The following is a 25,823-nucleotide window of genomic DNA, read 5'->3' as shown; positions in this document are numbered from 1 at the left end:
CACTTCTAAAAATCAGTTTGCCAGTTAGCCTGGATTCTCCTTTAAAAATTTAAATATTCCAAATTCTAATACATAAATTTATGCTAACATAATATTTCAGAATTTGACACTGAATTTTCCAAAGGAACTCATTAACTCATACTGTAGTTTACATGTTTCATTTTACAAAATATACTCAAACTGACAATATATTCAAAAAGATTCTCTCACCTATAATTTACTTTATAAATTGTCAGCGGAATAAAAAATCATGGTTCACCAGGCCTTTTCCAAAGGTACACTTTTTTGAGTCTTTGGACTTTGGATAAGATATAAATTAAGTTTTCAAATATGGATAGCCTTCTTTTCAAAAACTCCCTCATAAAAGCTGCATAAGAAAATAAAGAAGTTTTCAAGGTATCCCAGCACAAAAGGTCAGTGGGCCTTACCTGGTCGTAGGTAAGGAAACAATTCCATCCCTTGGAAAGTGGTTAGAGAGTACAAGAAAATAATTCAGAAAGAAAAGAAAATGTCCCACTCTCCTTTTTTAACTAGGAAGGTGAGCGAAAACAAGGTGGCAATTTAAAAGCAACATGGTAATAAAACAGGTGTAAGTAATGCTATCCCTCCACCTTACACAGCCAGGAGAAGGAACACATTTCTATAAAAGTTATAGAGCTGTCAAGGGGACACCAAATGCTACTCTCTTATGGCTGTTATGCTTTATCTATAAAGCTTGGATACTGTGTTACTATGGTGATTTAATACTATGTTTTAAAGGGGGATTATATGATTAATTTTAACAAGGTTGAGAACTGAAGATGTGTGAGAAACAGGATTCTAGTTCACATAATTAAAGTGACTGGGGGGAAAAGTGGGCCTCACTAGGGGAGGAGAAAAACCTATATTATTAAAATATTTAAAGCAACAGGCCAGGATGGCTCTAAGTTACCAATATTATTATGTGATTACACAAAACCTGACTGTCCGCTATTTTAACTCAGGGTTTAATTTCACGTCTACGGTGTTCACAATGAAGCATCCTAGGAAAGGGTACCGACAGGACTGAATGAGAAGGAAACACCCAGGAGCTCCAGGAAAAGGGCAAGCACGACTTGGTTGGTGAGGTGAGTGTCACTAATTTCCCTGTTATCTTTTCACCAACATTAAAAATGCTTTTAGTAACCTCATAGGCTCAAAGAAAGATTCATTACTCATTTAACTTGGTTCAAATCCCAACTCAATCACTTGCTAAGGGAGCCTTAATTTAGCAAGTTACTTAACCTCTAAGCACCCCAGTTTCTTTACCTGGAATAACAATGAGAAACTACCACCAAACCCAAAGGGTGTTTGGGGAATAACTGAAATAAGCATTTAATATGAAGGCCAGTCCATAGTAAGAATAAGAGATGCAAGCTGTTAAGTAACTATCTAAATGAGAACTAAAATTCGTATTAAAATCATGCATTTGCTTAGAATCTTCCTGACTCAGCTTTGTAACGCTTGCGAGTGGAGGAGGGGAAGCTGCCTTTCCTTCTCTCTCGTCTGCTGCACCTTTCAGTAAAGGTGGCCGCGTACGCTGTCCACGCTTGCACTAAAGTGAACAAGGCTCCCCGCCTGAGCGGCTGAGCTGGCTGGAGCGCCGTCCCATGCACTAAAGGCAAAGGCTGCTGGCTGGGTTTCAGGTCAGGGAACATGCCTGCGTTGGGTTGCAGGGTCCATCCCCCGGCGGGGCACCTGCTGAAGGCAACGGATTGAAGGCAACAGATCGATGTTTCTCCCTCTCTAAGTGTGTCCTAAGGTGAGGATAAAAAATAATAATAAAGTGACGAAGATTCTTTTTGGGGTCCTACAGCTTAGGAGGGGGAACTTATTTCGCAGCCGAGTCACCTTTTTTAATTCCTAGTAGGGTGAAGTACAAGGCATTAAAAGCCCCAAACCATTAAATTCAAAAATATTTTTTCCTTGGACAATTTCCAATAAACTAAAGTCTGGCAAAGGCAGTCCAACAGAGGTTAACTAGGATTCTGAATTTCCACAGAAAGTATCATTCCCTCCACAAGACTACTCACTTGTTTTCCATAAAAAGGACTTGGAGAAAAGGGTCTGTTTCCTCAAAGGCTGCAGTTTTTGTGTTTGCCTCTAGGATCAGAATTCATACCTTTTCAACAGGAATCAGATTTCACGATAGTTAAAAGTGGGAGGAACGGAAGAAGCCATGTTATCCAGTTCTCTTGTTTTGTTGGGAAAACTGAGGCTCGGGGTTGTTTTTCGGGTTCTGTTTTGTTTTTACAAAGTAATCAGGACTAAAACAAAAATCCAAGCCCAGTTCTGCTTCAAAGTCCTTTGCATTCTGCCTCGCTGCAATATACACAATGAAAACCCTCCCCCAGCAGCTTTGAGCTCAGTTTAAGGAATTAGGGTACATGAGAAAGTCAGAAAGTTGTTTCATCAAACAGACTACACTTCCCACTAAGTAGGGGAAACCAAATTTGAGTATTTCCAGAACTGAGCCCAGGAGACAGGACCAAGACCACCCTTAGCTGTGCTTCCTGTGCTCAGGTGAACATGGAAAGAAGGGAGAAAAGCAGTGACTATTTGAGCCACAAACCTGAACCTTCATGCTGCCTTGTAAATGTCTGTCAGCCCTTCAAGTCCCCTCCAGCAGCATTTTGCTTAACCCTGAAGTTGTTTATAGGCTCGGTGTATAAATGGCATGAAGCAGTGATTCCAGTCTTTCAGTGAGAAATGGGATTTTCCATATCAGCCTCACTTTAAGTTTAGTTTGTCATCTTACACACTGAGCAACTAACTGCCACACTGGGCACTGTACCAAATGCTGGGTGCACAATCCTTCCTCCTGTGGCACTTCCTGCTGAGTCGGGAGGGAGTTATAAACAAGTGCACCACAAAGTACACAGCTTGTCATAGTGCCACATGAAACCAAAGAGGGAACAAGGACAGGAGACGGAAGAGAAAGAAAGGCCCAGCTGAGACAATGTGGTCAGAGGCAGCTTCTCAATGACAATACCGACCTGAAGGATGAGCTGAGCAACCATTCCAGAGGCAGAGGACTGGATGCTTCTGGTAGAGAAAAGAGCTGCACGTAGATTCTCGGGCTGGGAAGAGCTAGGCATGTTCAAGGAACTAAAAGGACACGAGTAGAGCTAACACACAGGAGATGAGAAGGAAATGGTGTGATAGGAAGTTGCTAGACAAATACATGCCAGATCGTGGACAGAGCCTCACAGGTAATGGTAAAGAATTAGAATTGTTTTTGCAAAGGCAACAGAAAGCCACAGAGTGGTTTTAATCAAGAGAATAACAGTCTAGTCTAGTTTTTAACTGATCTGAGTGTGATGTGGAGAACAGTTTGGAAGAAGGCAGAAGCAGATAAAATAATCAGAAGGCTAATGCAGTAATCCAGATGAGACTGGATGGCAGCATATCTCATGTGCGGAGAGTAGAGATGGACATGACTGAATAGTTCCAAGTCATAGCCAGCAAGTTTATATGACAGGCTTGCAGGGGGACTGAGAGTTAAGGGGGGGGGGGGAGGCAGCGTATTACCATTTAATAACAGAAAACTAACGAATTTGGGAGGAGATCTGAGAGTTCCATTTGAGATATGTTAAGTCTGAGAAACCTGTAAAACATCTACATAGAAATGGTCCGGTGGGTAGATGAACATGCTACTTAGGCGATCAGAGGAAAAGTTTGGATTGGAGCTATAAATTTGGAAGGCAGTACACCCAGATGATATTTAATGCCATGGTACGGAATGAGGTCACTCAGGGAGAGCGTTCATGGAAGCAAAAGAGGACCCAGGGCTAAGTTATGGAAGCATCGATTTAGAGGATGAGTAGAGAAGAGATCATCAAAGAAAGACCACCCAGGCAGAACAAGCAGGAGGGAGGGGTCAACTGTACTGCTGCATCAAGAGGAGAGGGGAAAAAATGCCTACTGAGCTGAGTCCCATGGAGGTTTCATATGGCCTTGATAAGCTGTAGTTGAATGACAGAAGCAGAAGACAGACTGAAGAGGGCTGAGGAGCATGTTGACGTACGTGTAGAGCTCTTCCAGGAGGTGGAGAATTAGGCGGTAACTGCACGGAAACGAAGAACCAAAGATGGGTATTCTTTTTAGGATGGAAGAATACCAGGACTTATTTTTAAGCTGTTGGGAATTATTTTAATAAAGAGGGAGATTTATGATGCAGGAGAGAGAAGATGAAACAGTAAGGTCTGGACTTTAGAATCCTAGATATGCTCACTTGCTATGTGAGCATAGGCAAATTATTGTACCTCTCTGAGCCTCATCTGTAAAATGGCAATAATAATACTTTGCAGAGTGGTTTTGAGGATTAGAAATAATGTATACAAAGTAACTAGCATATAGTAGGTACATAATGAAAATAAGAATTCTTATTGTTATGAAATAATAAAATTTCAAGGTGGAACTGAAACAGCTTGTCATCCTCTCTTATATCTTAAAAACAAGGACCTGTTGAACCATCTACTGCAAAGCGCCCCTAATAGCTGCCTTTCCTTTGCTTCTGTCAGGCAGGAATCAAGTTTTATCACCTATCACATCTCCCAACCTTTAGTTACATGAGCCTCAAAACTTCTTTCCATAAAGACACCTTTCCTCTGCCTAAGACTCACATTCCCTGCTCAAAGATTCAAGCGGCAAAAATGACACTGACCTAAAATGTCTGGGGGCCAAGAGTAGGTCACATATTGCCAGATACAGGGCAACACCTATCTGCTTGAGAAACATACTAGATTATTCTAAGAAAGAACAGAGATCTCTCCATTCCCTCGCCTACATGGGCCTGAAAAAATAACAATAATCATAACTGGAGAATCAAAAAATATCAGAACCAGAAGGAGCAGCAGAGATCTAACCCAATTCCCCCATTTTATCCATAAAGAAACTGAGGCCTCAGGGGAGAGATGTCACTTGCCTCACAGCATAGAGCAAGTCAATGGCAGAACCGAAACTAAAACCTAGGTGTGACCGACCCCCAGTGCTCTGTCCACTAAGGCCAATTGCTCCATCGTTATCAAACACTGTATACAAAGTTTTCATGGAGCACAGCTTAACCAATGGGACAAAACCAATGGACTAAGCCCAGGGTGAAAAACAAGGGACAAGGTGGGTCAAACTGATTCAGTCTGAAAAGCAGAGCAGGGTGAATGCAGAGGTGGGAACAAGAGGAGAGGTCTGGCAGACACGCGCTAGTGCACTAATCATGTGCCGGAGCTTCACTTTCTGCATGGGTTCACTTTCTCCAGTTATCTGTATTTTCTCCTTTTCTACGGTAAATATATATTGCTTTTGAAATAAATTTTTCAAGTTTGTTTGGTTACTTTTTGTGTGATTGATCTAATGGTGGCAGTACGACACTGTAGAAAAAGTCCGGTGGAGATGGAAGTCAGACGTGTGGGTTCCAAAAGCAGCTCTACCACCTCCTACTAGCGGGACCTTGGGCAAGTAACTGGACCTGTCTGAGCTTCTGTACCCTTAGATGTGGAATGACGACACTGGTAACTTTGTGAATGTGCAACCTTTTAGTGCAGGAAAAGAACAGGGCGCACACAATGTCTGGCACATAACAGATACATAAAATTGTAAATAGCATTCGAACCACATGTGCATCTTGGTTGCATCCTAAGTCCTGAAACTATACCTCTGCCCCTGTAAAGATTATGTCGTTCCAGTTCATGCTCACGTCACTGTGCGTGCCAGTATAATTTATAAGGCATCTGCATGGTAGTTAACTCTCCAGGTTCTGAATGGGGATAACCACAAACGTGGAAGACCAGCTCCTCCATCGTCCAATGAGTCTCCTGCGCGCTTAGACCAATGCAGGTCGCCGGCTACCAAGTGCAAGCAAGGAGCACCACATCATGAAGTGCTATACAAATCTAACCCCACCCCCACCCCAAGAAACCGCTTTCATCAATAACAATAAGTTTTTGAGAATGAACAGGGATCTCAACACCGTCATTTCACTACTCCTCTCCACCAAGAGCTGCGAGCACAGTGTAGGGGAGAAATAACTCTAGATTGAAAACAAGAGTATCTGCTTCTTTCCCAGCTCTGTAATTTCATGGTGATGACCATAAGCAAGTCATTCCACCTCTGCAGATTTTCGCTTCCTCTCTGTCAGATGGGATGCTTGAACCAAATAAATTTCAGCTTTAAAATCCTGTGGTCTTATTCTCACACATTTCCAAGGCGTCCTGTAGCCAGAGCCCAAGCTATCACAGCACACGTCACCCTCTCCCCAGCAGGCTCAATCTGCTCTGGCTGCACAACCTTTAGGCTCACTCATAGTTTCTCCTCTGCTTTGCTCTTCAGTGCATATGGGGTGTTAGACTCTCCCTTCCACTTACCCCTTCTTGCCATCCTTGCGGACTCAATCCAAGTCTCCCCCACTATGAGAAGTTCGCTCTGACCACCTCAGTCTTCCCTAACTGCATTATCCTTTTGGACAGATACTGCCTAATGCGTCTTTCTAATACTTCCTGAACTAGACTGAGAACCACGTGGAGGGCAGAGCTCCAAATCTCATACCATTTCCGTATCACCCAACATAATGCTACACATTCAGAACCTTCCTTGGCTTTTTTGTAAAAGAGATACCACCATAACCAATCTCCTAGGAGTTGCTGGGGAGAATAAATGAGGTTTAATGTGAAAATGTCCAGCACGTTGACTACAATCAATTAGGAACTCAAATACCAATTTCTTTCCTTTCCTCTCTCTCTTTCTCTCTCTCTCTCTCTTGATATTTCTATTTGGTGACTGGTCATCCCACAAGGTGTTCTACTGGACAATGTATTCATTTGGGAGATGGACATCGAGGTTGTGCTAGCGGCCTAAGAGGACCTTGGGCAACTCACAATTTCTCTACAGCTTAGATTTTGTCCAAATGAAGATAAACAGCGTTTGCTCTCATCTCACATGATCGCTACCACATTATTATTTTTCATAAGACCTAGTTTCAGAAAGAAAAATCTTAAAACAACACAAGATACAGCAAGATGTCAATGTCAGCGGGTGATTTGATGATGACTATGAAAACCCCACTCTTGATATAGACTGGAAATGTCAGAAAGTTGTATTACTGTTCCTTGGGGTAGAAAAGCACAGATACCAAAAAGATTAGTAAGCTCTCTTTGCTGAACATAATCACCTGGGGCATTACTCATCTCCCATGCTGACATTTTCGAAGTCAAACAATATCATAAATATATCTAAGGGGCTTTGTGGGCCTCAGAATCAGGGCATATCCATTTGTCAGTGTTAACAGCAAACCAATAAAAAATAGTTACATTAAAATCTTTTTATTTATTGTAAATAAACTTCATTATTATTCTCTTCTGCATTAAAGTATACCAAGGTTAGAAAGAGGGAATGAGAAGGTAAAAAATGTCTCCAAAATAAAGTGGGTTATGTATCAATAAAAGTTATCAACTCAAGAAAGAACTATTATACATGGTGAGGATGGCAAGGATTGAAATATATCCATAAAGGGACAATTCTGTCCCAAATCATTTTGTGAAAAAATATGAGAATCATGGTTAAGAGAGTAATTTGAAGAGAAGCATATTAGAAGAAAAATATTTTTCTAACAACAAAAGGTATCAGACATCAGTAACAAAAAATATTTTAGAACTATAACTTTAAGGATCTGTTTTTCCTCCATTTCACGATGTAATCACCTAGACAGGTAGGTAAGTAGAGGGTTGTGGTGTGGAGGGAGGGAGGGAGGGAGGGAGGGAGGGAGGGAGGGAGGGAGGGAGGGAGGGATGTGTGTGTGCGTGTGTGTGTGTGTGTGTGTGTACATATACGCACACAGCACACATTTGGGGAGATTTAATCTCATTGCAAATTTCTTCTAATATTAGTTTACAAAGTCAATTAAGGAATACCTATCCAAAATAGACATCACTCTAACAAGAAATCATGTATAAATTCATTCTCTTATTTTTCTTTGTTAAAACACCTAACCATATTTTGAAAACATTTTGGCTTTATTAATTTGTATAAATATGTCCTTGCCATAATTTATAATACATTTTATAAGTGACTGGAGATTTCATGCATCAATAATTCATACATACAAACGTGAAGTTTGCATTAAACATCTAAACAAAACCTTGCTTGCTATTTTTAGAAGGAACAGGATAAAGAAGATGTAAGAAGACTCTCGTTACAAAGACTGACCCTCTTAAAATTAAGACTATTAGGTTTTGAGCATCAACCTGCTACTAAAACAGCCCTGGTACCAGGGTTTAAAAAGGCCCAAGTCTGGAAATACTACAATAGTCGATTGGCTTAAAAAATAACATGTTAGAACCAGGGAAAACAGTCATTATAAGTGGTTGGCAAGATTCCAACCTGCTTTTTAGTATTCTTTTTGCTTCCTAGCACTCTTTTAAACTCCTTTGGCTACCAGTTCTCATCTCACATCATTTTTAGGCTTATGCCAAATAAACCAGGACACTGCTACTATAAAGTGCAGAAAAGATCCAACAGCATACTTCCCATGGGCATTCTAAGTCGCCAAAATCTTTCAGTCCTGCCTTGTTTGGCTACAGTAAAACATATGATAGAACCTTCCTGAAGATGGGCACATTTTATAGCTTTCTTGGAATACATTATGGCACTTATTACTTACAATGAAATTTTCTAAACTTCTCTATCACTTAAAGTGAAATTTTTAAGATGTAACATTTGTATGGTCTCATACTTCAATTTTCTATTAAGAGAAAATCACAAACAGCAATCAAGTGGACAAGTGATTGCAAAAAACTGCTTAAAGTGTAATGAAAACACAATAGACATTTCTTGAAAATAAGATTAAGATGAGTTTTGTCACTTTATTAATTTGTGTATGTTACTACATTATAGTTTTATAAGAGAAAAAGCTCTTCTAAAATTATTTTTAAAATAAGCCACTTAAAAAATGCTTATTTTAAAAATAAGCCATTAACCATGGCTCATTTTTTTAAAAAACCCTTAGACTATTTTAATTATCTTCGAGTTCTAATATTCATACCTCTCCAAGAAATAGTTCATCGTAATGCAAATACTAAAGAAATGTCTATATAATTCTGTATTTAGTCTAAAAATCTATAGGAAATGCATAGTTCCTTAGAGATACCATTCTTAGCCACCTAAACAAAATGCAAGACTCAGTTTAGCAGCATATCTTTTAAATAGCAGAACACATTTTAAAAAGATAGGTCTTTGCTTATTTAAATTTTAAGTTGAAATCTAGGAAAAAGTCTATATAATACTCATAAGGCCATGGAGTCACATATTACTCAATATTACTTGGTAAAGTCAAATATATTCATATTTAAATAAAAATTAAATACCACTGGATTAAAACCCTACCATTCTTAATCATGGTTTGAGTCTGATAACCAAAATCAAAAATTTAATGCCATGCAAACTACATCTCACAAACAAACCAATGCAAAGCTCTAAGCTTTAAACTTTTTGACGGTGTCAATAAAATCCCCAGGAAAGGAGACTACTGCAACTCTCCTTGGAACATAGGCGTTTTAAATCATGGTTAAGCAGACAGAATGTTAAGAATGGTATGGTTTTTATTTTCCATAGCAGGTTTATTGATGCTTTTTTTCTAGTAAAGTTTGAAAATCTGACACTACCTGTCCACATAGAAGGGGAAACAAAACTTGGTCAAAGTCTGTAGAACTTCCTGTGGAGAGAAAGAGAGATAATTTATACATCCAATGGGACCAATAAATCTAACATTAGCCATGGCACACAATCTAGCAACTTTACCCTAAAGAAAGAGGAGACAGATGAAGAAATATGGGCTTTATCAATTACATGGGAGGAGTACCAGGCAGTCAATCATGAGAAATAATAAACATGATCAAACTTCATTAAAAATGAAAAATTAATCAAGAATCACACATGGGCAAGCAGCAGGAGCCATGCAGGAAAGCTCTGAAGGGAGGGAGGCGGTTGGGTTGCTGAGTGTTAACACCCCTCCAGGGACCATCTCCAGCCTGACCATATGGATCAGAGTGAATAGCACCGAGCCACATGGGTTTGGCCTGGCAGGGCCGCTGTTGCTGGCACCGTTTTTGCCTGTTACCTAGGAACAGAGGGGGCCGGGATTAGACAACGCTTCTCAACATCAATAGGCCCAAGCACAAGCAGAATAGAAAGCCAACTTGAAGATAATTGTCCCTGAACATTGTCAACTACATTTTTTAGAGTGCAAAACTTCATTTTCTTACTATATAAAGAAGTTGCGATTTCTGGCATAATTTTGTAACCAAACTGTGACAATTTTAAGTACATACCAATTTTAGCTAAATGTTATCATAATTGGACACACTTACCTGCTTGTAATTTGTAAAAATCCAAAACAAACTATCAGTTTCAACATCATTTAACAAACATGTAGGTACATAAAACCAAGCACGTTATTCAGGGGAAGTATACAAAAAGCAGAGTGACATTTCAAAGACTTATTCATAAAAGAGAAGCTTCTTATATTAAGCAAAGCACACTACTGTATGAGACACAATACACAATGGGGTGTGACTTTTCCCAATGGACACATTTCATGTATATAGCATCTATACACATAGCAAAACATATATACAAAAGTAATTATTACTTCCTTCATAGAATTTTCTCTAGCTTGTCTTAATTTAACTGCAGACTCAGACTGCCCACAGTTGGTGCTTAAGTTCACTGACCAATGTTATAAATTTAAAAAAAGTATTTCTTTCATGCATTTGATTTGCTTTTTAACTATTCAAAATCCCAACTTTGAGACAAAATGAAGAACACATTTTTCAGTCATTGAAAAGCTGGTTCAAATTAAAACAAACTTGCCCACTGCAAATCCTAATCCAAGTGATAAATTAAAGATCAGTTTACAAATGTAGCGCTTTTCTAACCAATAATAATGAATTATCAATGCTAACTGGATTGATGCTTCTCGCTTCATTTATTTTTAAAACCAGTTCTATCATTCAAGAAATAAACCACATCAATCTAATAACCCACTCAATGAAGCAGAAAGCACATTGACTGGCTCTGCCAGAGCATATTCCGCCTACATAATTCAATTGAGCATATCCTATTTTTTAATATCTTGGACTGGGACTACATACATCATAGCACTGTTAAGGCATGCCGTGGAAGAGTAAAGGATAGGAAACCAAAATGAAACAAGCGGATAAGGGTACCTCAGCACAGTCTAAGAGGCATTGTTGACACATCAGTTAATTTCATAGTGTGTCATTCAAACGTCCTTAGGTATTGTTTAAAACTCCTATTTAACTAACTGGCAACTGCTAATGAAGACTCAGAAGAACAAGAGCAACTTAGCGCAGAACGTTATTCTCAGGCAAATACTGGAAAAGAGATGACATAAAACATTCTTTTTAACGTCTACAGTTTCAATTATAAAATATTCTATAACCCACATACACAAAAGTCACATGATTTATATGCCAAAAAAAAATTCCTTACATATTTCCTTTCACTTCAGGTTTCAAACACCACAGAACATCTCTTGACTCAGTGCACGTGCCAAGCATTCTTTAAAGCTCAGTACTAATGCTCCCTCATTGCCACGACCAGCTACAAAGACAGTTATCCTTTACTCCTCAAAAGTTACAGGTGCAGAAATGCTCCTCTACTCTATGCTGGAGCTGAGCTGCCAAAAGGCCTCAAGATTTTTGAAAGAAAGGACCCCCATGGCTAGGAGAAAGCATTGTGCTCTATAGCAGATTCAAAGGAATCTAATATGCCCAACTTATTACTCACTACAATAGAAACTACTTACCGCTTTCTAATGTCAAGCGTAATAACCAACCGTGAACTTGTCTGCCAGATAATGTTAGAACAAATATCAAAATACCAAATGTAGGCTGAGTATAACCCACCTCCCAAGAGCTTTCCTTTTTACCCAAGAAAGCAGTGATAAGTCTAATTAAGCAGTGGGGTGGGGAGGGGAGGAAGGGAATATAGGCAAATGGAGGCCCGTATTTGTGTTACAATATGTTTCCTCATGTTTATGATATTACAAGAGCTTGACATTCCAATTTCAGTCAAACGAGGCCGTGGTGGCTGTCAGCGGAGAAAACAAAAATGAGCATCTACTCTGTGTCAGGAGTATCACACGGCACCTCAATCGAAACTGAAAAACCCACTTCTTGGGTTTGGAAGGGAAGAACTAGAGGACGGAGGAAAAAACAAGCAATGTTTCTTGTAAATGGAAACTGCTGAAGTGAACAAAGTTTTTAATACTGATGTTTTCTCTGTATATAAACATTTAACTACCTTATCCTCTTTTTCCAAAGAAAAACACAATTACTTGAATATGAAAAGTACCACTCTCCAAAAGAGGGGACTTTAAAACCCTGATTTAAACATATTTTGAGCATTATATTTATACAAGTGTGTCCTTCAGCACTGGCTTTACTGAGAAAACAGTCATTAACCAGTTATTCCAACCCCTCTTTCTCTCTAGAACCAGTGTCTTTGGCTAGGCAACCTCCTTTGCAGATGGTAATTTTCCTGTTTCTCCCCCCTTTCTCTTGCCTACACAAGCTCTTTCAGAGGACCTCAACTACTGCTACATAAATCGGATCTTGGAGATGCAGAGCAGCTGATGAAATGTAAATGACCTCATTGCTAAGGCAGGGGGTGGGGAAGATTCTGCCAGTTCTCCAGATCAATTCCCAAGTTTATATTTTCACAAATTTTTTTATGTACAGTTTGATTTTTTAACATTTTAATGAGCAAAAAGAGTGAATCTATAGTAGCCAGTCACCACAGTTAAAGTGCAGGGCATGAACTAGATCCCAGGAGGGAACCAGTCCACCATGTCACCACTGGCTTTAGGACATTCGCCACCTGGTTCCATGTCCCCAGGTTCCAACTCTTTTCATAATCAAAACACTGCTGACATTATAAACCCCAGACGGGTTTTCTAAAATCCCTCCCAATCAATATATCCAACACATAACTTATTGGAGACAACACTGAGCTCATTGATTAAGGTGAGTTCAGTAGCAAAGTTTTCAAAATAAATGAGACAAGAAAACAGCATCCAACCCCTTTGTGTCAGCAGACAATTTATGAAATAGGCAATTTCCAAAAGGGCTTTTCTTCCTAACAAAATATTCGATACCTCATGTGGGAAGAAGTAAGAGCAGAGGGGGCAGGGGGAAGGTGGATGGCAGGCAGTCGCACAAACCTTTCAGTGATGCATATATTAAATAGCAGATTGCACAGGGTAGTAGAAAAGCAATGTCTACAAAGCTCTGCCCACAAGGAGATACTAAGCCTCAGACTATGAACCAAAATATGAAATCAACACACCAAACACTGGATTCACTTGCAAATGAAAATCAGAAATGAACTCAAGATTCATATCCATCTTTTTTGGATTCATTTCACCCAATTTGAATTCTCACCCAGTCAAAAGACCCATCAAGGGAACTTACTCCAATCTGGAGAAAGTAAATTGTGTCATGCTGAAATGGGACCATTCTCTTAAAAACCTGAGAAAGCTTTAAAAATGCATAGTATTATTCATCATAGAATCCTATCTGAAAGCAAAACTTCAAATACTAAATTTGGTGTAGCTGACTGGGGTTATCAGTAACTAGAAAGCTAAACCAATTCACCCTGAGTTTGGGGTGCAGGGTAGGGAGGGTGTGAGAGATCCTGCAACAGCCATCAGTTCAGATGTCAAACACTGTTTTCATTGCTTCACTGAAATCCATAAACAAAAATTAGTTGTATTTGGCAGATGAAAACAACTGACAGACACAGACATATACACCCCACAGATAAATGCCATCTGAAAGACAAAGTGCAGGCTAATTATAATGTCCACTGGGGTTACAGGATACTGGGAGATGGAGCATGTTCTCAATAGTTCAGAAGGAAAGAGAAAATGTGTGCAGGAAAACATTTAAATAGAGAAAAGAGACGGTTTGAATAAGTGAATGGATCTTAAAATATGTAAAGCTACAATCGGTCTCTTTGTAGCTTGCTGAAAGCTAGTACAGCAGTGGATAATTTACCTTTGTCCAAAGAGAGAGTGAAGGAGAGGCGGGGAGACAGTGGGAGAACAGTTCCTGAGTTTCCTACACCTAATTTATTTGTTCATTTCAAAATGTAGATGTGTGATGAAAAGATCAGTGGAGCTCAAATTCCTAAAATACTCTATTTCTGTGCTTAGACATTTTTTAATAGCATGAGGGAAATGCTGACCCTCTAAGTCCTGCAATTGAGATCAGTGCAACTGACTTGAAAGAAAAGCCTTTGATTGATGATCTTAAAACTCAAGTTGAAAGTTAAAAACAGAACACACACAAAATCAAAACATACAAAAAGCTAACAAAATTTCAACTTTAAACCATTTCAAGTTAAAGCCAGGGACTCCAAGTGAAAGCTACCAGAGGTTTTAACGTTGAAGATTAAGAAGGGTAAAACAGAATGGTAGGAAGTTCCTAGAAGCTTAATTAGCACCAAGTTCAAGAATGTTGATCAGAAATGTTCTGAGTATGAAAACAGGAAATACAATTTTTCTCCTTCCCTATGTACGTCAAATTAAATCCAAGATCCATACTATAGTTACAACCAAACTTCTTTTTCTGTTTCAGTGACAAAAGCTTTGAATAAGGGATTTTACAAAAAGGCCTTTCAACACCCGAACATAAAAGCTGGGTCAAATTTCTAACAACACTGCCCAAGTGCTAGAGTCTGCTTCCTTTCTTTGGTATATTTCAATATTTACTCCCAGTTTACTTTTTATAAACTAGTTAATTTTGAGTAGTGCACACATTACAATTATGCTAATTTGTATAGCACTTAATATGCACAAAGATAAAATTACAATAAAATATAGGGCATCATATTCTATAACATATGTCATATAGACTTTATATCTAAATTACCAAGGATATTAAGTACATAGGTGAAAAGCAGAACAGCCATCTCTAAATGTGCTTTTATGTGTAAATCTTCATGACCTTTGAAGTCCCAAGTAAAAATATCTTTTAAAGAAAGGCATTTTCAAAAAAATAATCTTACAAAAATTTTTAGTTTAACAAGGCACATTCTTTTTAGTATCCTTTCCTTTCTTCAAAAAAAAAAAGTACTTAAGACAAAAATGTTCCCAAATTAAGTATCATATAAAATCCTTTATTCTAAGATTTCATTTTATTAACTTTAAACCTTACAGCAAAAGGATTGAAAATGAGAGAGCTATATTTATAAGGTCAATGTTAAATACCAATAAACTTCTTGACACTTGTTTCAAACACTTCCAAAACGAACAAGTGATTTGCTTAGAATCTCTTACAATTAGCATGCAATGCCATCAGTAACAGAATTCCTTGGACTTAATATTATTACTCTAAAATATTTTGCCTTGCTCATTTCCTTAAACATTTTAAATCCTACTTTCTGCACATTTATGTTATCAATGTATCCAAAAAGAAGAGAGGTTAGGGGATGGGAGAGGGAGACTACAAGTCAGCACATACCGAAGGAAGAGGGTCCCAATAGTAAAACTGCAAACATGGTTTCACTAGAGAAGCAACTTGCCCTGAGGAAGACAGCATTTTAAAAAAAGAGCACTGATAGAAATAGTATTTTGTAAGCATATTAAAAGCTGTCAGCTTTTAAATATTTTAAATGCACACAAAAATGTGCACAGATGGGCAACTTTTCTGCTCACATTAGTCTAAAAATTTTTTTTCATTATCAAGCTCAAAGTCCTTGAATTTTTTAAACTTAATTGTGCCTCTATTTCTTAGAATTCACACCCCAAGGCCAAAGCTTTCCTGCCACCAGTCCTTCAAATCTGACTTGGACATTACACAGGAGGAGGCTCCAAGCCTCCCTGAGGTCTCACTCCTTTTACAACACACGAAAAAGCATTCGATAATGGGCCCGTGTTGAATTCACTGCTCTCCACGTCTCCTCCTGGGACACAAGCCTAGCAGATGTGATAAAAACTGTGTCAGAGAAGTGGCTCTAGTTTGTGCCTTAATGACAACTTAAACCTCTAAACCAATACAACCAAAGGACTAACAGAACTGGCTGTTGCCTCTCTCTCCTGCCAATCTTCGAATATCTCTGAACTAAATTAGCACCTCTACCCACAACATCCCCTGCCACCCCACAAAATCCATTCTAATTTTAAAAGATAAATGAATTCAGCAAATGTGTCGGCAGCAAGAGAGAGAGAGAAAGAGACTGTGTGCGTGCGTGCGTGTGTGTGTGTGTGTGTGTGTGTCCCCGACCGTCCTATAATTAAGCCCTAACACCACATATTTCATGTAGTTTATATTTTCTCAAGGTATGACTGTGCATTCAGATGGCTTAAAGAACTGCCTGGTATATATTCCCTCTGATCACCACCCTAGTAACCATACTAATACCTATAACTGGTAGAGTTATAGTTTCCAAAAGGTGATTCAAGGTATAAAAAATCATTTTTAAATATGTTCAACCATAGGAAAGAAAAGTAACATTCTGAGTTATTGAAACATTCTAATTATTAAAATTTATACAGGAGAATTGTTTAAACCGTGGGTGGTTATATTTTAAACTTGTAAGAACTCTTTGTCTTATCTAATGATATGGTACCAAAAACTATTTAAATGAGTACTTCTGATAACATTTTCTAAATTCTATAATTCAGCCTTCAGATGATAGGCCCTTTTACCCAGTGTCTTGAAAGCCTACTCACTCACAATTGCATACCCACTTAATCAGCAATCATTGTTCTGGGATGCAGGACTTTGTTGTCAAGACAAGCACCAAAACCTTAAAAAAAATTTTTCAGAACTGGCATAAGAAAAAAGTGATCTTTGTCAGACAAGGACAAATTTATGCAAATCTTTTATAAACATTCACAAACATTTATTTAGCTTTTGAAATGTTGGCCTCATTTGAGAGCATGAAAATGAGGGGGAAGTAGGAAAACGCAAAGGACAGCTTAGAAGCTGGCACACTACATAAATATTCAGAAGGAAGATTATAGGATTCATGTTAGGCTGTCTTAGGCTTCTCCAAAGTCCACACAGAATAGCAAAGAACAAAACTAACGAGAAGTACAGCAGATGTTAGACAATGCATCAGCCTCTTTTCCTCTCTCACTTGGCTATACTTGGACGCTTTTATATTTTCTTTCAATATGGTTAGGTCATTCAAGGATTCTCCTATAGACTCTGTATTGTGGCTACAGATCTATAAGCTGGAGGTCTGTCAGCTTTCCAAAAGTTTCCAATGAAAAGGCATTATGCAAATTCTACCTCTCTTACCCTCTTTCAGGAGGGAAAAAAAGCCTCCAGTATGCAGTCATCGGAGTATTGGAAGCCCCAGCCTTCATTTCTGTATAGCTGTGTTTGCCTCAGGGCCACGCTGCTTGTTTTGACAGTGGATCCCCCTAGATAGTTGGGATTAGTCGGGCTTGTTTAGATAAACTTGAAATCAAGGCCTTCTCTAGGTAGACAGCTAGATGTAGCTACCGAGTTTCCAGCTGCCTCCCCCTTTCATCCCCAAACAACTGGAGATTCACTGTAGCTATCACAGCCACAGGCTATGTCACATACATAAGTACAAAATTAAAGGCTGCTAAAAGAAGCCTTTGTAAGTCTTAGTGCTAAAATAAGGAATCTGTACTGCTTGGTTTATACAAATTATTCAAGCACTACCAGTATGGAACTGAAATCATCAGTTAACAAGGCATATTAATCAAGGTTCCCAGCTTCTTTGGGTAGACAGGATCATAGTCTGATAATATACCTAACCTTCTGCTTCTTAGCTCTTGAATGAGAGAGTAATCGCTTAAAATGTTGAAAGGGAAATAATAGGCTTTATTTATCCAGTGGCAGGGGATGTCAGACACCGTCAACAAACACTGTGAGTAGAATATGAAAATTGGAATGTAAATATCAAATCCGCTTTTGAGAGAGAATTATTTAGCAATCAATTAGACAGGGCCTCACTCAACAGTCATCTCTAATTACAGAACTATTTCAAATCAACTTTTATTTCCCACAAGTTGCAGATTCTGATAGAATGATATCAGGAGGATTTAAGAACTGATGAAATTTATATTCGGAACAGAATGATGACATCTCATTACAAAGAGAGAAGGCAGGTGATATGAAACACATTTAAAATTTTTTAAAAATATATACAATTCAAATCGTTTTCTAAATCTAATATTCAAGGATTTTACAACTTTTGCAACTGGAAAATGTCTCTTCAGAGGGCCAACAAAATGCAAACAAAGAAAATAATTCAATTCCACGTATGTGTTTTATTCTACTTTACATAGCTTGCTCCAACATGTAGATGGCTAGTGTTTACCTGGGGCTGCCTGGGATAAACTAGACACAACAATGGCACTGGAACAGGTTTAAACATTTTCCAGAACTGTACTGTGAGACACCAGACAGTACAGAAGACCTTCCACCCCTCTGACCAAACTGTCGGGTCACACAAGGCAATTTTCAATCAAGTTCACATATCGCCAACAAAAATGTGTTCTCATAATTCAACAGCTAGGTCACTGTTTAAAAGAAAAGCCTTGCCCGACCAGGCGTGGCTCAGCGGTTGAGCATCGGCCTAGGATCCAGGCGATCAGGGTTCAATTCCCGGTCAGGGCACATGCCCGGGTTGCGGGCTCTATCAATGACTCTCTCATCATTGATGTTTCTACCTCTCTCTCTCCCTCTCCTTTCCTCTCTCTGAAATCAATAAAGATATATATTTTTAAAAATAAAAATTAAAAAAAAGAAAAGAAAAGCCTTACGATATGCGAGACAACCTGGAACTGCAGTCATCAATTTCAGGTTTTCTATGAAATGTTTGGTTCGTTTCATGTACAACTTACAAACTAAAGAAGGAGTCAGCAAATTTTTTCTTTAAGGGCCAGATGGTAAATATTTTAGGTTTTGCAGGACACTTAACGGTCTCTGTCACAGATTCTTCTGTGGGTTTCTTTTATTCTGTTTTTACAACTCTTCAAAAAAGGTAAAAGCCATCCTAGCTCGAAGGCCACACAGAAGCCAGCCCCAGGCAGGATTTGGGCAGCTGGCTGCAGTACGCCAGCCCCTGAACTAGAGTGTCAAGGAGTGCGGTCACATAACACAGTCCAAGCAAACTCACCAACCCCCAGCACTCAAATTTAGAAGTACCTGAAAGGTTAAATGCCATTCATGTTGGTTCTCTGGTAATCCAACAACTCACACATGATTATTAATAAATGGCCAAGTGTTTCCTGCACACAAACATGCTCTCTCTTTTTTGGAAAAAAATATTTAAAATACAAAAAAATACAAAGAATTAAAAATAAAACATTTGCACAACTCAGAATTCACAACTGCTTCGTGGCATGGCCTCTTTAGAGAAACAATCCTTCTTATAACAATAGTTTCACCACTGAAAACTATTAAAGTTTGTGTAAGTGTAATATTAGTTATGTCTGCCAAAAGTTTACCATTTATGCCTATAAGAATTATGTATAGAATTTAAAGAATCTAATTATGTAATACGTTTTTTCTGATTCAACCTGTATTTTGTCATAGCTCAATGATCATCTGCTCTCTGGAGGGGTTAAGTGACAAGGGGAAGGGCACTGACAAAGCAGCTAGTATGTACCACGACCTATGCCAGAAGTCTCCATCTGTTCAATGAGCCTACAGTAGCCTTCTGTAGAGATTACCACTCTCTTATTCATGAACTGAACCTTGAAAGCTGAGTAAAATTAGTTTCAGGTAGAATGGTGATGTAACTTGCCTAACTGGAAATAGGCAGTGGCTGGAAAAGCTAGATTCAAACCCAAGTTCATCTATCCTTGGAGTTCAAGCTCTTCCCACAATCCTCAGCTTGCTGCTTTGCTGAATACAAATGAGATGTTCAAGAGAGAGGTTCTCATTCTTGGACCCTATTTGATCAGGATTCTGTCTCCTCTGTTACACTCATAATGCTGAAACTGTGCAGTGGTAGCCCTCCATGCTGAATGAAGCTTTCCCACTGCAGCAGCGGAGTGGAAAATGTGTGTTGTTGTGTCAAGGCTCTTAGGTGAGGGAGACGGTACATGCCGCTTGCCTAGCACATCCTGGTTATGCTCATTCTCTCTGAGCAATCGTGGTGCTGAGCCCCATCTCACTCTCGAAGTGCCCTGGACTGGATACTATCTATGGTCATCAGAGTCCTAGAGAGAGGAAAAACCCTGGCTTGTCTGGAGGATATTGAAATAACAAATAGCTGCTCCATCTGCCTCGTGATGGAAAATTGGGGAAGGGGGGTGGTGGTCTTAGAAGAGTTAGTTTTTATTACTTGACTCCAGGCTCTTTATCCACATCAAGGACTTATTTTTTTTCTATGAGATGATGCAATACCAAACATCATCAACTACATGAAAGTAGCAAAGTTTTCTCTCTGCTTCATTTTCCTTATGCTATGTCAAAAACAGATTTTTTTTATTGAACTAGACTAATTCAGGTATTGTGTATATATCATGCCAACTTCTCACAATTCTACAAAATTAGTATTACTTTCTTATTTTACAGATGAACAAAAATGAGGCTGAAAAAAAGTAAAGCCTTTGCCCTAAGTGACATTTCCAAAGCCAAATCTCACGGAACATGGGGATACTTGCCTTCTACTTTTCTTTGAGCCAAACACACACACACACACACACACACACACACACGCACTTAAAAATTTTAGGGTGGATTATATTTGTTATGAAATAAGTAAGACGTGAATAATGAAAAGTATTTTAGCCATTAAATTTGTTTATTATAAAAGAAAACATTTTTAAAAATTCAGAAATATTTCTCAATTTATCAGGAGTTTAGTTCTCCAGAAAAGATAAGCATCTGGCAGGTTGGAAAAGTTCTCTGATAACAATAACATTCTCAACAATTTACAATTTATACTTCTAAAACTAGATGTTACTAAAGAGGCATCATGTTTGAAATACATTCGAATACAAGAATCTTAAATGCCACTAGTTAAGCCTCTGCTAGGTAAGATGGGGTTTAATAAGTGTATGTTTTCATTTGTCCCATCTCATTCAAATTCTGAGCCCAAAGATCACAGTGTGACACTATTTAGTCGTTTCTTATTACATATCAAATACTGAGTCTACTAACATCCGTGCACAATACCAAGTACTTTAGACGTGGACCTGAAGCAGGCGAGAACCCCCGACTTCCCACCTGGGGAGGAAGGCACGGAGCGGGCACCGCGAGAGTGCAGTCAGGCGTTCCGGGTGTCCTGACGGAGTCCAGGGAAAGGCCAGGTGCTGCCAGGTCTACCTGGGGATTGAAAGGCTTCAGAGGTGGTGACAGTTCAGCTGACTTTGAGAAATGAGTCTAGTTGGTATTTACTAGACAAGCAGGCTAGATAATAATATTCTAGGAATAAGGGCAATGTGAAACATAATATATTTTATAAGGTCGATATATAAGTAAATGACCTTTGATCAGTTCAATTTTCTTTAAAAGACCACCTTAATTCTTTTATAAATACCTTTTCATTTCTACCTACCAACCCCACTTGCTCTACACACACACACACACACACACACACACAGACTAAGCCACAGTCTGGGCTTGTGTTATATCACATTTGAAATAGGAAACTGACGAAAGTTAGACAGTTTAAAATTATGGTAGCCAGAGGAATCTTAACACTATTGCATATAAGTATTTTTTAAATGAAAGCTAACATAATGCAAAGTACTATATGCAATCAAAAGGTCTAATTTACAAGGATAGTGGGACCTGTTACTAAGTTTCTGAGGTTTTGAACACGGAAGTCTCAATATACAGATTTCAAAACTGAAATAAAATAAAAATAATTAGCTATCTGAAACCCCCTTCATCACCATTTAAAGAGTTGCCACATTTCTGGTACATTCAGAACGTAAAAACACTAAGGCGCTGTTTCTGATTCTCGTTCTTCATCTTCACTTGACAAGTACTCCCCCTACCTTTGTGACTTCTCTTAAGTTTTTTCTGAAACAGCGTAGGCTTACAAAGGAAAGGTTTTCCAGAATTCTTCCTAGTGTCAGCCTGAAATTCTGTAAGTAAAGATTATGACACATAACCCTAAAACCTAACAAAACCAGGTTACCCTACCACCTTAGATCCACCCCTAAAAATAGTAGGCACTATATAATTATTAGTTATTATTAGATACTAGGTATTATTTTGAGCACTCTGCACATTTCAAACCACTTAACCCTTACAACAATCCTCTGAGGTTTTTACTATGATTATCTCTAGTTTACAGGTGAGGAAATGAAATCCCAAAGAGGTAAACCCCAGTAAATGATAGAGCTGGGATTCAAGCCCAAGCAGTCTGGCTCTGAAGTCCCTGCTCTTAATCACTACTGCCGTGCCTCGGCACTCTCCTTCTGGAACCTGAACTCCTTAAGCAATCATGTCTGTGTATTACATACTTCATATTCATAATTATTCGCTGGCCCCTGACTTATCCTGGCTGCTAAGAAGAACCTCTAACACTGACTACAGTCATTCTTATACTTGAAGGAGTTCACAGATTGACAGACAGACAAAACGAGGCAAGGTTCCAAATGCTCTCCAAGTGCTGAGGAGAGAGTGACTAATTCAGTCAGGGCAAGTTTAACGGAGGAAGTGATACAAGCAAGGCATTTAATGCTGAACTGAACCAAAGCAGAATGGGGAGTAGGTAGGATGAAGAAGGCATTAAAACCATAAAAACAACATGAGCGAAAATACAGAGGTGGGGAAAAACAAACCATGCTGGGAAATGGTGAGGCATTCTGTCTGGTTATAAAGGGAAACGGCAGAAAACCAGGCTGGAGGTTGGGTCAAAGTCAGATTGCGATGGTCCTTAAATCCAAGTTAAGAAATTTGGAGATGTTGAAGGAGCCAAGGAACCATCAAGAATTTTGACTAAAGAGAAATGGTTGATGACAGGATTTGATTTAGGTTTTAGAAAGATATCTCTGGCCACCTTATGAAAGGTAGTGATTAAAAGATCACTGGGTTGTAGGCTATTAGGAAGAGTCCAGAGGAGAGAAACTGACAGCATGAATGCAGAGGGATAGAGCAGAACAGGACTGACTAGGAAGCAATTAGGAGGAATAATGAACAGGAGGGATAAAGAACTCAATGACTGCAGACTTGTAGGTACATCCCAACCAGCAACAGAGACTGATTATATGAGGCTCAAGTTAACACTCAGATTACCGGTCTCAATAGCAACCACACTCTACTTAGTTACAATAATTCAGTAACTCACCGGGAACAAGACTATCCAGTAGTATTCACAAATGTCTAAAATTTGGTAGGGCTTTTGGGGAGCCAGAATAAAACCAGGAGAATACTTCTAGTAAGAATGTGAGGACTGCAAAATTATCATTTCCTGGAGTCAGATTCAAGTAAGTAATGTAATAGTACAATATGGCTGTATAGCTTGGTGTGTGCTTTCAGAAAAAAATAGCTCAAAAAGAATTTAATGAGTCCCTTCCGTATAACTGTAAAAGCTGGTGAGTGACCAAATTAGGAAGAAATCTTTGATTTAAAAGAAGAGCCTTAAATCAGAACATGTATCAATTTTTTAATTGAGTTTGCCTAAATGTTTAAGGTTTTGAAATATAGTTTCATTAAGAAGTCAGTCCAGAATGTTCCATGTACACAGGAGAAGAATGGAACATTCTCAAGAATAGACCATATGCTGGGTCGCAAAACAAGCCTCAACAAATTTAAGAAGACTGAAATCATACCAAGCATATTCTCTGACCACAATGCTTTGAAATTAGAAAAGGAAGTATAAAACCCACAAATACGTGGAGATTAAACAACATAACTACTCAAAAATGACTGGGTCAAAGAAGAAATAAAAGATGAGATCAAAAGATATGTAGAAACAAATGAGAATGACTATACGAAATTCCAAAACTTCTGGGATGCAGTGAAAGCAGTAATAAGAGGGATGTTTATATCATCACTGGCCTATCTCAGGAAACAAGAAATCCCAAGTAAACAACCTAACATCACATCGTAAGAACTAGAAAAAGAACAAAAGCGGCCCTAAGTCAACAGAAGAAAGGGAATCATAAAAATTAGAGCAGAATTGAATGAAATAGAGAAAAAAAGAATATACAAAAAATTAATGCAACAAAGATCTGGTTCTTTGAAAACATTAATAAAATTGAAAAACCATGGGTAGACCCACTAAGGAAAAAAGAGAGACTCATAAACAAAAATAAGAAATTAAAAGGAAGTTACCATAGACATCACAGATATACAAAGGATCATACTAGAATAGTGTGAAAGACTATATGTCACCAAATTCAATAGCCTAGAAGAAATGGCTAACTTCCTAGAAATATATAACCTTCCTAGACTGAATCAAGAACAACTGTAAAAACTAAGTAGACTGATAAATGGTGAGGAAATTGAAACAACCATCAAAAACCTCAAAAAAAATGAAAGTCCAGGACCAGATGGCCTCATTAGTGTATTCTACCAAACATTCAAAGATGACTTGATACCTATCCTTCTCAAATGCTTCGAAACAATTAAAGGAGAGGCAATACATAGCCCTGATACCAAAACGTGATGAGGATAACACACAAAAAAATAAAACTACATATCAATATCTCCAATGAACACAGATGCAAAAATCCTAAACAAAATACTAGCAAATTGTATACAATATATTAAAAAAATAACATAGCATGATCAAGTGGGGTTCATTCCAAGGGTACAAGGATGGTTCAACATACATAAATCGATCAATGTAATATACTACATTAACAAAACAAAGGATAAAAATCATATGATCTTATCAATAGATGCACAAGAAGCATTTGATAAGATAACATCCATTTATGATTAAAATTCTCAATAAAAGATATAGAAGGAAAGTACCTCAACATAACAGAGGCCATATATGACACAGCCTCAGCTAATATCATACTCAATGGTGAAAAACCGAAAGCTTTTCCTCTAAAATCAGGAACAAGACAAGGATGTCCATCCCCACCACTCTTACTCAACATAGTCCTGGAAGTCCTAGCCGGAGCAATCAGACAAGAGAAGAAATAAAAGGCATTCAAACTGGGAAGGAAAAAGCACAAGTGTCACTTTTTGCAGATGACATGATTCTTTATACAGAAAACCCTAAAGACTCCACCAAAAAAAACTATTAAAAACAATAAATAGAGTAAAGTTGCAGGATATAAAATCAATGTACAAAAATCCACTGCAATCCTATATACTAACAATCAAATTTCAGAAAAGAAATGAAAAATAAACCTCCACAATTTTGCAATTGCAACAAAAAGAATAGGATGCCTAGGAATAAACTTAACAAAGGATGTGAAGGGCCTATATACTAAAAACTACAAAGCTTTATTAAAAGAGATTGAAAAAGGCACAGTGAAATAGAAAGATATTCCATGTTCATGGATTAGAAGAATCAAGATAGTTAAAATGTTCATAGTACCCAAAGCAATATATAGATTTAATGCAATCCCCATCAAAATCCCAATGACATTTTTTAAAGAAATAGAACAACAACAAAAAAAAAATCAACAGGTTTGTATGGAACCACAGAACACCCAGAACAGCCAAAGCAATTCTCAGAAAAAACTTCAAATTATACTACAGAGCAACGACAATCAAAACAGAATGGTATTGGCAGAAAAACAGACAGACCGACCAATGGAACAGAATTGAGAGCCCAGAAATAAAACCACATGTTTATGCGCAAATAATTTTTGACAAAGG

The 25,823-nt window shown here is 38.3% G+C and overlaps 1 protein-coding gene across 6 annotated transcripts in view; it reads right to left on the bottom strand.

Annotated features, from left to right (window-relative positions):
* DENND1A (DENN domain containing 1A) overlaps positions 1-25,823 on the bottom strand; it is a 405,631-nt gene that overhangs the window by 276,264 nt on the left and 103,544 nt on the right. For 3 of the 6 annotated variants that reach the window (XM_081150732.1, XM_081150738.1, XM_081150733.1), the window contains exon 4: positions 9,672-9,721. The exons of the other annotated variants lie outside the window; for them this stretch is intronic. In XM_081150732.1, the coding sequence (XP_081006858.1) occupies positions 9,672-9,721 (50 nt within the window). The remainder of the gene's footprint in view (positions 1-9,671; positions 9,722-25,823) is intronic. 6 annotated transcript variants of the gene reach the window in all.

Source organism: Miniopterus schreibersii (genome assembly GCF_964146895.1).
Source record: "Miniopterus schreibersii genome assembly, chromosome: 11".
Classification (NCBI taxonomy): Eukaryota; Metazoa; Chordata; class Mammalia; order Chiroptera; family Miniopteridae; genus Miniopterus; species Miniopterus schreibersii.
This window is presented reverse-complemented; position numbering and strand designations above follow the sequence as displayed.